This window comes from Neolamprologus brichardi, chromosome 13 (genome assembly GCF_056152115.1).
Source record: "Neolamprologus brichardi isolate AB-2024 chromosome 13, ASM5615211v1, whole genome shotgun sequence".
In the NCBI taxonomy this organism is placed as follows: domain Eukaryota; kingdom Metazoa; phylum Chordata; class Actinopteri; order Cichliformes; family Cichlidae; genus Neolamprologus; species Neolamprologus brichardi.
Genome location: NC_142116.1, coordinates 157,501 through 170,305, shown reverse-complemented (window position 1 = coordinate 170,305; position 12,805 = coordinate 157,501). Strand labels below are relative to the sequence as shown.

The 12,805-nt window shown below is 44.8% G+C and overlaps 1 protein-coding gene across 1 annotated transcript in view; it reads right to left on the bottom strand.

Annotated features, from left to right (window-relative positions):
* Window positions 1–1,367: 1,367 nt before the first annotated feature.
* qkib (QKI, KH domain containing, RNA binding b) overlaps window positions 1,368–12,805 on the bottom strand; it is an 18,874-nt gene continuing 7,436 nt past the window's right edge. The window contains exons 4-6 of the mRNA XM_087849853.1: window positions 10,130–10,273; window positions 5,293–5,380; window positions 1,368–5,057 (exon numbers count right to left, since the gene is read on the bottom strand). Of these exons, the coding sequence (XP_087705979.1) occupies window positions 4,651–5,057; window positions 5,293–5,380; window positions 10,130–10,273 (639 nt within the window). The 3' untranslated portion in view covers window positions 1,368–4,650. The remainder of the gene's footprint in view (window positions 5,058–5,292; window positions 5,381–10,129; window positions 10,274–12,805) is intronic.

The window sequence follows — 12,805 nt, the reverse complement described above, 5'->3', positions numbered from 1 at the left end:
ATGGGCTGATGCATATAAAACGAACACTCTTCCTATTTTCAAGTTACAAAAAAGAGCTATAAGAATTATAAACCAATCAAACTATATAGAACCAACTAACATTTTGTTTATTAATCTGAATACCCTGAAATTTTATGATTTTTTGAATATAAAATGGCACAGATAACTTGCTTTGCTGCAGGACTCAGCTGTTTAAAGTCAGAGAGAGTCAATATGACTTAAGGGGAACAGATTTCTTTAAGAAAAACAAGATAAGGACAAACATAAAGCAGAGATGTGTTTCTGTTAGAGGAGTTAACCTGTGGAACAGTTATGACAGTGATTTAAAAAGGTGGAATTCATTTTCCTTGTTTAAAAATATTAGAAAAATATATAAATCAAGAATGAAAAGAGCAAAAATAATAATACTGAAACTCTTGACTGTTTTGCTTTGATGTAGTTACTTATCTAAGGTGGAAAGTTTGTTTGTTTGTTCTTTGCTTCGAGCCCTGTGTACAGGAGCTGCATGCAAAAAGATGTTTTGTTAAAGGGTTGGCGTAATAAGCAAATGCTTCAGCCAATACCTTTTGATTAGCCTCGTGCTTTCTTGCTTTGTGGTAATCTTTGTTCTGTATTCACTGAGATATTTGAATGCTAATCAATCAAATCCAATCAGATTGTTCAATAAACAGCACTGGGATCTCCTCTCTGTACATGGTTTGTCATGAGACGCTACTGTGGTGTCGCCTGCAAACGTCAGAACCGTGTTTGAGGAGTGGATCGCTGTGCTGTTGGTCAAAGAGTGAGAAGAGCCGGACTGAGCACACGGCCCTGTGTGGACCGGATTGGATGATATCTGGCCCCTAGTCTCACCACCTGAGGTCTCATTTAAAGAAGCACAACTTTAACTTTCTGCATGATTATTGGGGAAACTAACCCTACACGGAGTTTGTTCAAATTATTTAACCCTGACTAAATTTTAGCTGAATTAACTCATAGGGTCAGGGTTATTTCTTCAATCCATTATAAGGGTGGGGTTAAAGGTTTCTGAGGTAAAAGCTTCAAACACTAAACTCTCAGACAGAGACATGACAGGAGGACTCATGCTGCCCCTCGGCAGGCTTCCTGAAACTGTCCACTCAGAAAAAGGTAGGCATGAAATGAGTAGCTTCATTGAGGTTCAAGATCACCTAAAGAAGCATTATTTTGAAAAGTGACTCAGAGCCTGAGAGCGTTTGTGCTGATGTGGACCAACTGCGTGAAATAAGACCGGTTTCCAGATGAGGCAGGAGCTAAAGCAGAGCCAAAGCAGGTTTAGTAGGCGACAGGTTAATATGAGGAGACTCACGATGTTCACTTCCTGCAGGAATGAAAGAAACTCTGAATCATTTTTTACTCTGTAAAACTTTTATTTCTTTTTTAAATGAATCATTTCTGTTTAGAACAAACATGAGTCATGAAGCAATGCTACATTTCCCTAACAGCAGGTTTGATGCTAGTGCTGCTGAAACACGTGAGCATCATAGAAACCTGAACAGGCCCTGTCTTTATCATAAATCCAAAAAGCTGCTACAGATTTTTACTTCTATTGCATCTCTTTGCAAAGATTCACATTTCATAAACACTTCTGCTCTTTACATCTCACATATATATTTGTATACTTTTATACATAAAAGCTACTCTCTCTTGGTGATAAAACTAAAATAATAGAAATAAAAAGACAGTAAGACACGACAGTGTCTGGAATGGTCAGATGCATTCATCAAGTCGAACATTTTTCTCTTCAAATCTTCTCTGAGGTTTGAACATCTGCTGTACTGACACAGGAAGAGGAAGAGGAGGAGGAGGAGGAGGTCTGTTCCAGAGATCAGATGCAGATTAAAATCTCATCAGGAACACCTGTCCCTCACCTGACCTCCACCATCACAGCCAGACACCAGCAAACACTCTGGTTTACTGGTTACACCTGAATGCAACCCGCTGCAGACCAATGCTAAGTTTGGAATCGCTCACAAACGTCCTCATGTTTAACTTAAACAGATCAGAAATGTTCATTTAACCCCACGCTGCAACCTGCACACACTACCTGAACCAATTTAGGGCCAATTTCCTCCTTCAACATCTCAACGAACAACCAAGACTGAGTGGTTGAGCAATAAAGGACTCTTCAGATGAGCTGCTGTTCTTTCTGAGCTGCAGTGCTGTCGAGCTTCTGAGCGAACAGAGCGAGTATCTGAACCGACCGCGTTTACATCCGACATGAAACACGCATTAATGTCAGAGGTGGAAAATCACTGTCGGCTCGAGCACTTCCTGAAGGTCTCCTGGACCTCCACAGTCCTCCGTGTTAAATCTTCTAGGAAGAGGAAGTTTGTGTTCTGATCTTTGTATAAATGAGAACAACATGAAACCATTTTCTCGATCCAGAGAAGGGTGGACTCCCGTCCCTCTCTGAAGACGAGCTGTTCCTGTCGGTGTTTGCGATGAAGCAAGGCGAGAGGCCATCACAGCCTGATGTGTGAAGTCTACAACATCTCTCGGCGTTGAGTTTTACCGCGTTTTCACCGTGATGAGAACGGTCTTGTGATCACCTCGTGGTACTGCGCGTGGACGATCCTTTAACTTCGCCCTGCAGCTCATCTCTTTAACCAAAGAGTTTTAAAGGAAAACGTGACATCCTGTGAGAGATCCTCGAGTGCGAATAAAACGTCTGAGTGTTCGGACCATGAACTCGGTTAATGTGGCGGTCGGGTTTACGCCAGGTTTCTGTGCAATTTCATCGGATTTGTTTCATTAGTTGTGTCAGTGTTACCTATTGATTACTTTCTAACTGCAGATTACAGTTTGATTGTTTTAGTAGCAACCCCCGGCAGACAACAGGTTTCTGATCTTTGCAAGTTCACAGAGTAAAATCATGTTTCTGATTTCTGGCGGGCAGTGACCTCACAGTGAAGCTGGGACTCAGCTGGTTTAATTTAGCGGCCTGATTGGTCAACAGCTGCTAATATTTTAGCAATGTTTTACCATGTAGGCTTTTGTTTTTTCAAGAAATATAAGACAACTTAAAAAAATCATTATTTATTTTTGATCTTTTGCCCTTTTTTGGAGAGAAAATCAGAAATGTTCACATTCATGTCTTGAGAAACAACAGCGTAGACTTTAGCTCTACACTGACCATCAGCAGAAACACCTGGTTGGCTTTAATCACATAGTGATCCCAGAATATTTGATAAATCTGTCACCTCCAGGGCTTTGGTCACATCACCACTCATCTCTGAGGTCAAAGTTCAGCATTAAATCAGTCATGATGTCATTGATGTTTGAGACGTAGATCTGCACAGAGGTAAGTTCTGTTAGCAAACGTCATAGCAAGAGCTTCCTGTTTACTGTCTCCTCTAGAGTCACACCTAACTTAGCTATAGGACTGTTAGCTCTGCCATCTATCCACGCTGTAACATGTTTAAAGTAACATATGAAACCCACAGACATCTGTAGTTTTCCAGGCCTTACCCTAGCTTAACTGAAAGTCTGACCTGAACTGAACCCAGATCAAAGTTGGTTTGTTAAAAGATTCACTCAAAGACAGTCCGTTATTTTTCATTAACCTCAGAGGATCCGTAAGTCTTCAAAAGCACGGAGCTGTCTGTTCTGCCTAAAGGTGAACAGCTGTGCCACTGTCACACATCAGGACTGCGTTTCCCAGAAGCCACCTGTTTTCTTGCTGGGCACATTTAACTCTGTGTTCATTGACATAAAGCGTCCACAGCCTGCAGCAGGGGGCGCTGTAAGCAGTTTTGTTTAATTATAGACTGAGTCCAAATAAAACACGACTCCACGCTTGTTCTGGCTGTGTGATGAGTTATTCCTGAAATTTTAATTAAAAAAATCTACGCTTTGATCGGCCACGGCTGTGTCTGGTTAAAGCACGGTTTTATCAATCATTTAGTTTTTAAAGCTCCTTTCAGGTCTGTTTGCATTACGGCTGTAACAAACATAGCTTCAGATCAAAGTGAATCTCTAACCGAATCTGTGGCGTGGGAAAGGTAGGCGTGCAGCCAGAAGGGCGGGGCTAAGCAGCAGTTTAGCCCCATCAGCCCTTGGAGGACAGGGACAAACCTGTCCGTCGTGACAGAACAGGTACGTCATGACATCATCGTTGGTCAGTGATGAAAACAATAGGAAACTTGCATTAAGGCACACACTGGGAGACAATTTCACTCGAGCTCTGAGAGGCTTTCAGGACGACTGTGACGTCATCACAAAGGCGACACCCCTTTGCGTGCTTCACTTTGATTGGTTGCTGTGGCTCATAAAGGCCAAGGTAATATTTCATGCTTGGATGTGTAAATTTAGCTCTTCCTCTCACAATAAGTCCTCATTATTCTGATATTTAAACCTTTTTCTCTGAAATTTTATTTCCTGAAGTTTACAAATTTTCAAATCACTTGAATCAACTTTTACTTCCTCTCAAAAATCGGCGTGTTTGCATCGACCTGAAATCGTCTGCAAGTGGAGGCGTGTTTTCAATGCAGGAAGCTGTGGTCACATGACATCAGTGCTAGAAGTCAGTTCAAACATTTTCAGCCAATCAAACGGCAGATAATGATGGAGCAACGACGACCTCATCCATCCAGCAGGGGGCACAAGGCCGTGTGTTTGATCGTTTGTCTCTCAGGAGGCGTGTCGGAGGACCAGTGTAGGGGCGGGGCTCCACTGGCCATGAGTGTGGTGGTGAGGGGTGGGAGAGCATTCACAGGAACAGGGGGGGGCGGGCTTACCCAACACCCCCCCAGAGTCCAGCGGGTACTCCAAGATGGACGCTGGTGCCGGCAGAGCGTACGGGTAATCGTATGGCGTCGTGTAGATCAGGCCAGACTCAGGCCCCACCCCTGCCATCAGTGCCGGTGTTCCATTGGGCAACACTGTCTGGATCTGACGAATCAGAGGCACGAGAGTGGGGCCTGTGGGGGCGGGTGTACGCAGGGCAGTGGGCGGGGCCAGTATGGGGGCGGGGCCTGAGAGGACACGAGAAGCCTGTTGCGAGACGCTAGATGCTGCAAAAGAAAAGGCGAGGGATGCTGGGTACGGGTAACAGGAAAGGGGAGGGTTTATAAAAAGGGGAGGAGTTTTAGTATGCTTGCTGTAAAAATGAAAATCTGACTCAAACGGTGAGAATGGCATCTAAAACACTGCATCTAAAACACTGCATCTAAATCACTGCATGTGTCACGTTTTTCCATTTTAACCAATAAATTTGGCACAAATGATTCATGTTTAAAATGACTGTGTCTGATTGGCCAGTCTGTCTCTTACAGGTTTTGATGCTGGCATCTCTGTACGTCCCGTTCAGGATGGCCAACTCCATCAGCTGCATCTTCTTCAGACTGTCCTCGCCCTCTGCCTGAAACAGACACGACTTTCAGACACGCGTGTGCTGTGAGAACATGCAGAACCGACACACACGGCAGTTCACACAGAATTTCATTCAGCCTAAAAGTGTCAGATGTATCAAAAAGTATCAAAAACTGTAAAATACATTTAAAAAGAATCTGAAATCAGCCACTACAGAAAGATTCATGTTGTATAAAACGATCTGTAAAATATCCAAACATGAGTAAATGATCACAAAGATCGTACGGCTACTGTGTAACCTGGTCTCTCTCCACACTGTTACTTATATCCACACGCCACGACCCCACTTGGTCGTGGCGTTTGGATTAAGACAATCCGGCTCGCCCGGCTACACCCCACAGCTCACGTATGAAACAGATGTGCAGACGTGACACCGGTGATAGTTTGATTGGAACGTGTCTCCGAGCGGCCTGATGGTGGAGAGAGACTCTCACTAAGAGAACTGAGGTTACACAGCAGGGCTCGCAAAATCACTAGCCCGACGTCCCGGAGCTAGCGATTTTTCCAGTCGGGCTACCAAAATCTATCTCTGCCCTGCCCGTCGGCCTATTGTATGAAGGAAAAATATATGTCAATGCTTTTGCATTCTTTCGGAAATGTAGCTGGGTAATTATGTCATTGGCATCGGTGAGCCACTGTCAATATGTGACATACTGAAATCGCGTTTGAATTTGCGCTTGTTTTTTGCTTTCACTTTGCAATCGCGTGAACTGTGTATAGAGAGCGACAGCACTGATTGGTGAGTGATGATAATTTGCGCACCAATTCCTCTGACATCATCTTATCAATCGTTAGCTTACTATGCAAACATGACAAGTGAAATCTCCCGCAGCTTAAACGTGTGAGAGGTTGATCGCGCAGAGAATCGCTGAGCGTTATGTGAGTGCATGTGTAAAAGCAGCAGGATATATATTTTAGTTCTGCTGAGCCAAATAAGACAGGTCAGGGTGAAGAAGTGACAGCCAAAGAAAAGCTTACCACAAAACGGAAAAGTTATGACAAATCAGACTATAAGGCAAAAAGAAAGTGCAGCTTTATGGTTTCATGGACAAAAGAATTTCTGTGGCTGCAATATGACGAGCTAAATAACCAGGGCTGCACATAAGTGGTCCGCAGGTGCGCATTCGCTGTCAAAATAAAAAACGCGCACAAGATAAGAAGTTGCAACGTGCGTTTGCGTACATAAGATTTTCTGGAAGAGGACAGACATTTGTTTAGAACTCTTAAAGATGTCGAAGAAGCTCCTTTAAGCAATTACTTTGGTGTTCCTCCACCTCCAAAGAAATGTCAGAAGGAGTCCGAACCACAAAAGAAGCGCGTATTCTCGGAAAAGTGGTTGCAGGAGGTGAGCTGGCTTCAAACAAATGATGAACGCACAGAGATGAGGTGCAGAATGTGCCGTGAAAATCCCACTCTAGGACAAAAACAGCCTTTTATATGGACGCAAACGCGCGCTGCAACTTCTTATCTGGTGCGCGTCTTTTATTTTGACAGCGAATGCGCACATGCGGACCACTTATGTGCACCCGTGTAAATAACATAATGTTCTGCCGGCTGTGTTGTTGGTTTTCCCTCGATTTCTGAGTCTGAGCCTTTGTTACTGGGACCAGTCATTTTAAGAAAGGCCCCATTAGAACCCATGAGAAATGCAAGAAATGCATTATTGCTCAGTCTGCAATATCTTTCCCAGAACAAACACCAATTGCAAATAACAGACTAAAAATAAACCTGAAAATCTGTTTAGAACAGCTACTATGTTGCAAAGAGTGAACTACCACTGGCACAATTTAGCAGTCTTTGCAAACTTCAAAAAGCAAATGGCCTCGATCTTGGTTCCACTTGCCTCTTACCTGTGACTTCAGTGGAAATTTCAGATTCAGGATCTGACACAGACTGATTCATGTTCACAGTTCTTACAAGTTCATAGAAATTTCTGTTCAATTAGAACCAAGTATTTGAGTTGATGATTGTAATTTTTATACAATGTTGTAATTTGTTTTTCAACAATTTTTTGATTAATGTTTTGTTTCCTTTACAATATTACACTTTAATGTATAATATTGTAAAGGAAACAAAACAGGAAACAAAACATCAATCAAAAAATTGCTCTCTTTTTTTTTTTTTATTCGGGCTACTTAAGTTTATTTTGGGCTACCAAAAACTGAAGAGTCCCTGTCTGAAGGGCTACCAGGGATTTTGAAATTTTGCGAGCCCTGACAGTAACCATCCATTCCCTGGTATATGGGGACTATCTCTGCACACTGTTACATATTCCGTATGTATGGGGTAACTCTGTAAGACACCCCGCGAGGAGACAGTGCAACCGAACCGCCGAGAATGAAGGTGCCAATGGACCATTGACAAAGTACACATAAGCAGACCACCCCGGTCAGGGCTTCGCCAGATAGGGGGTGGAGGCAGCAGTCTGCAGATGCCAGATTGGCCTGAACCGGTTGTGCAAGACGCAGGACCGTAAGTGATCGGCCGCTCAAGGTCAGCCCAGGACCGCGAGGCAGACTGCCAGGGAGCGCAGACACTGAGCTGCCAAGTAGGATCTTCCTCGTCGCATAGGCCTACGACATGCGGGCAATGCCAGACAGAGTCGGCGCTACAGGTGAAGCGGGCACCACGCCAGGGAAGCGCAGCCTACAGTGGCAGGTCAAGCTAGGGTCGAGACCTGTCCATCCACAGAGCCGAAGCCCCCCCGTGCTGTTGACAGACAGGGAGGGGGGCTGGTAGCCTAGCCTGCTGAAGTGGAGGGCTGAGCGAGGCGATGACCCGAAGGTCCACCCCCAGCACCGTCACCACGTGCTGACAGATGAGCCTCAAGAGTGAACTCGAACAAGACACTCGAGGTCAGTCATAAGGTCCCAGCTCACTGAGCGGGTCGTGCTGGCCGTGTAAGCCCGTGACACAAAGGCACCAGATAGGGAGCCAGCGTTGCAGGCTGCAGAGCTCGCACTCACAGGCCGTGTCAGACACAGCGAGGTCTGACCAGCATGTAAACCCGCGGCACGTGGTTAGCAGGCCAGAAAGCACAGGCAGTCAGCTACAATGAGCCTGTGTGCACGCTCTCCAGGCAAGCTGGAGTGTCTTAAAGAATTATCAACGCCCCACGACCAACGGGCTTCGTGCCCCGTACATATGGGATATATAACGTGTGGTCTCGATATGCTAGAGACCATTCAAGTCCCAGAAATAAACTTTTGTCAAGTTACGATGACTTGAACTCATGATGGTTACAGTATCCTATGAGCACGCTCAGTAACCAGCCTGCTTAGGGCTGTGCAGACCACATGGGGCGCTGCTGTCCACCACACAGCGGCGATTATTTCTACCGATTCCTGAGAGGAAACAACACAACATCAAACACACACGACACACCTGCCACGAGCTCGTTAGACAATCAGCTCGTCAGTTAACATCTTTCATTTTCTCCAACTACAAACTGACTTCTAAACCACTTTGTGTCTCTGCAACATGAAACTAACTTCAATGCCTCCCTCCAACTTCCTGTTAGAACACACACACACACACACACACACACACACACACACACACACACACACACACACACACACAGAATCATCAGGTGCCCAGACTCACTTCCTAGTTTTTTTTCTTCCTGCCTCTGCACAAATCAAGGAAGTGAGAGTGGAGGAAGTGAAGATCAGCAGAATCACTGCACTTCCTGTCTCTCACACACACACACACACACACTCCTTAATATAGAAGTGATTCTAACATGAACATGAAGGTTAAAGCCCAAGGGCTGAAACCACAAAGTGAGGTTGATGTCAGCGACCTGAGTCCGTTTACCTGCCGAATCACCATGGTGACTGATGCTGAGCATCGCCAGGTGAGGCTCAGAGTTTCCTCTGATTCTTTAATGCAGCATGTTTTCAGAGTGAGAGGTTCTCTGTGTGCAGCATGTTCCTGAAAGCAATGAATGAAGAAGCTCCAGCAGATCAGACTGAAAGTGCACGTGTTCACGATCGTGGCTCAAGAGTTGGGAGTTCGCCTTGTAATCGAAAGGTTGCTGGTTCGAGCCCCGGCTTCGACAGTCGCGGTCGTTGTGTCCTTGGGCGAGCACCCGCTGGCTACTGGTGGTGGTCAGAGGGCCCGGTGGCGCCAGTGTCCGGCAGCCTCGCCTCTGTCAGTGCGCCCCAGGGTGGCTGTGGCTACAATGTAGCTGCCATCACCAGTGTGTGAATGTGTGGATGTGTGAAGCGCTTTGGGGTCCTTAGGGACTAAATAAAGCGCTGTACAAATACAGGTCATTTACCTTTCATGTGATCATGAAACATGAACGCCTTTTCAACCAATCACATTCGTTCCCTCTGATCTGATCTCACGTGCCCTTCATCAGGCTGTGGGACAGGAAGCTGTCACGTTTCACAGCTGTGATGTGAAGCTGTCACCTAGGAAACAAACAGCAGCGCTGAGCGCGCTCAGAGCAACATCCTGCCATTCAAACCTTTATTTCACACCTCTCATAAATCAGCGGATTAAGCAGTTTCTGCTGCTCCACCTCTTTACAGGTTTCATCATCATCATAGACCTTTAATGTCTCTGGTCAGAGCACCTGGCGCTAATAGAGATCCCAGTTTAACAGAAAAAGTTGATAATTAGCAAGTTTTAGAGTTCATCGAGCCAGCGAACTTGAAGAAAGCCTGGATATGTAGAACTTCCTTTGTCCTCACAAAAACACACACAGGTCAGAGGTCAGGGGACTCACAGCAGGCACGAGCAGCTTGGTGACTTCATCTACAGCTCGTTTGAGTTTGATGTCGGCTCGGTTCTGGGCGTCTTCCACCGTGATGAGGACATGAAGGTCCTCGTTCAGGTGCTCCCAGTTTGGCTTCCCTCGGTTCTGGTCTTCCTGCAGGTGGAGACATGAGTGAAGACAGAGACAAGTAGTAAATATTCACATGCTGTCTGGTGTTCACAATTGACTGACTTTGGTGAAATGCATCCAGGGAGTTACAGTTTGTTTTTACATTCACTGTCTGTAGTCCTCAGAAGAGGGGCCTCAAAGCTAAAGGTCTGTGTCCCATTCTACTTTTAAATACCCTAGGAACTATAAGTGAGCCACCAGATCACAACAACAGTCACCTCAAGGTACTTTATATTATAAGGTTAAAAAACTGAGATTAGCTGAAGGCTTTTCAGTGAGTTTTTAGGACTTCCTGATAATAATCAATGACAGTCGTCCAGCCTGGAAGTAATAAATGCATGAACTAGTTTTTCAGCGTCACTCTGAGACAGGATATTTCTAACTTTAGAGATGTTGCACAAATGGAAGAACGCAGTCTTACATATTTGTTTAATATGTGCGTTGAAGGACATGTCCTGGTCAAAGTTTAACTAATTAGTTACACTTTTTAACTCATTGGTGTGTGTTATCATGGACAGATAGAGCTGGGTGTCATCTGCATAGCAGTGTAAATGTATGCTATGTCTTCTAATGATGCTGCCTAGGGGAAGCATGTATAATGTAAACAGAATTGGTCCTAGCACTGAACCCTGTGGAACTCCATAATTAACCTCAGTGTGTGAAGAGGACTCTCCATTTACATGTACAAACTGGAGTCTATTAGATAGATATGATACAAACCACTGCAGTGCAGTACCTGTAATACCTACAGCATGCTATATATTGCGATCTTTTGCTGGCGTTCAGCCTGTTAGCGTGTTAGCAGGAAGTCTGCTGAGTTAGCAGAGGATCGGCAGATGATTGGACGATCGTTTCTTGCACAGATGAGTGGTTTTAACAAAAGCTGTATGAGTTTCAGCACGACATCAGTGCAAAACCAACATCCCCCTCATTCATTGTCCTCCCTCTCCTCTAGCTCCATCTGGTTTGTGTTGAACTGTTGCTACGCCTGTCTCATGTATCTCTGTTAGCGTAGCGGGTGGCTAACCTTGTCAGCGTCACACGCAGAAACACAAACACGCATGTTTTTTCAGCAGTTTGACCTGAAATGTCTGAAATAGTTTCTTCACGGTGAATCATTCAGAGTCTTAATCCTGAGGAGACCGTGTGACTCAGCTGCTTCTGCAGACTCAGAGCTTTCACAGGAAGCAGCTCGTCAGCTCTTATTTTAGAGGCTCAGCTCTTCCTGAAAGTCAGACAAAATTTCTGACACACGGCTGCATGAAGCAACATCCTGTTCGGAGTTGTATTTAAAATCCCAAGCTAAAGACAAATTCATGTCACAAGTCTTTCTTCAGTCTGACAGGACCTAACCCTAAATGTCCCGTCCTTTCTGCCAAAGCAGAATGAAACTTTATAAAGTTCAGAATGCAAGCTGGGCTTTTGGCTTCAGTCTGAAGTTCAAGCAACAGAAGAGTTTAAAGCTTTTTTGGAAGGATGTGTGACTTTATTTTTATAGTTTTCAAACTGAACCCTAATCAGTGAAAGTCTCCGTTTTAGGGACAGACCATCCATCTGAGAGAGCAACAGATTTTCAGGCTTCGTTGGAGCCACAGATACTTCCTGTTTCGGACATGAACTATTTCTCCAATCAGGCCCATCCCACATTGGTCTGCACCTGCATGAGGAAAGACCTGGTTTGGTCCACTGAGCTCAGACTGGATCCTGCATGTTCTTCTGCAGGTATCTGTTTCGGGTTGAGTGGACGTTCGCTGTGATACGACTAAAGTTCAAGTAAAAGGAAAGACGCAGCTCAGCGTTCGTTGATTCACTCAGAACCTGCAGATTCACAACGATAAGCAGTCACTTCACTGAGCGACCTGATTCTACTGACACGCTCTATCCTGACTGATCTCTGTGCACACATCAAACCGAATGTTCCTTCAGAAAACGCACAATAAAACACAAGCACAGAGTTAACCCTAACATCTGGAATAAAATTCATAAGAACACTCTGTGATAAGGAAATGTGTCATACCTCAGCAGCACGTTCTTTGAGCTTCTCAAACAAAGAGAAGGCTCTTCATTCGTTTTAAATGTTGAAACACATCTGAGTGATGCTCACGTGTTCTGTCTCTGGATCAGCAGATCTACACCACATGTGTATTTTCATATGTGTTGTTCTTTAAATGAAAATCTGCTGACTGACCTCTGCCTGTGTTTCAAGAGGCATTTTCTCTTTTTAATATAAGAAGAAAAATGTCATCTTATGCCTTCTGTGTGCGTGCGTATGAGCGTGTATTCATATCTTTGTGGGGACCAATGATTGGAAGTTTACTACACTTATGGGGACCAAAATCCTGAAGTCTGAAGGCGGGTTTGAGACTAAATGTGGTTTTAGTGTCAGGGTGACAGCTGGGGCTCAAGGTCAGGCCTTCATTTTTCATGGTCAGGGGCTGAGGAACGCAGTGTTAATGACATGTCCCCACAAGACACAAATACCTGACATGCTGGGTGTGTGCGTGTGTGTGTGCGTGT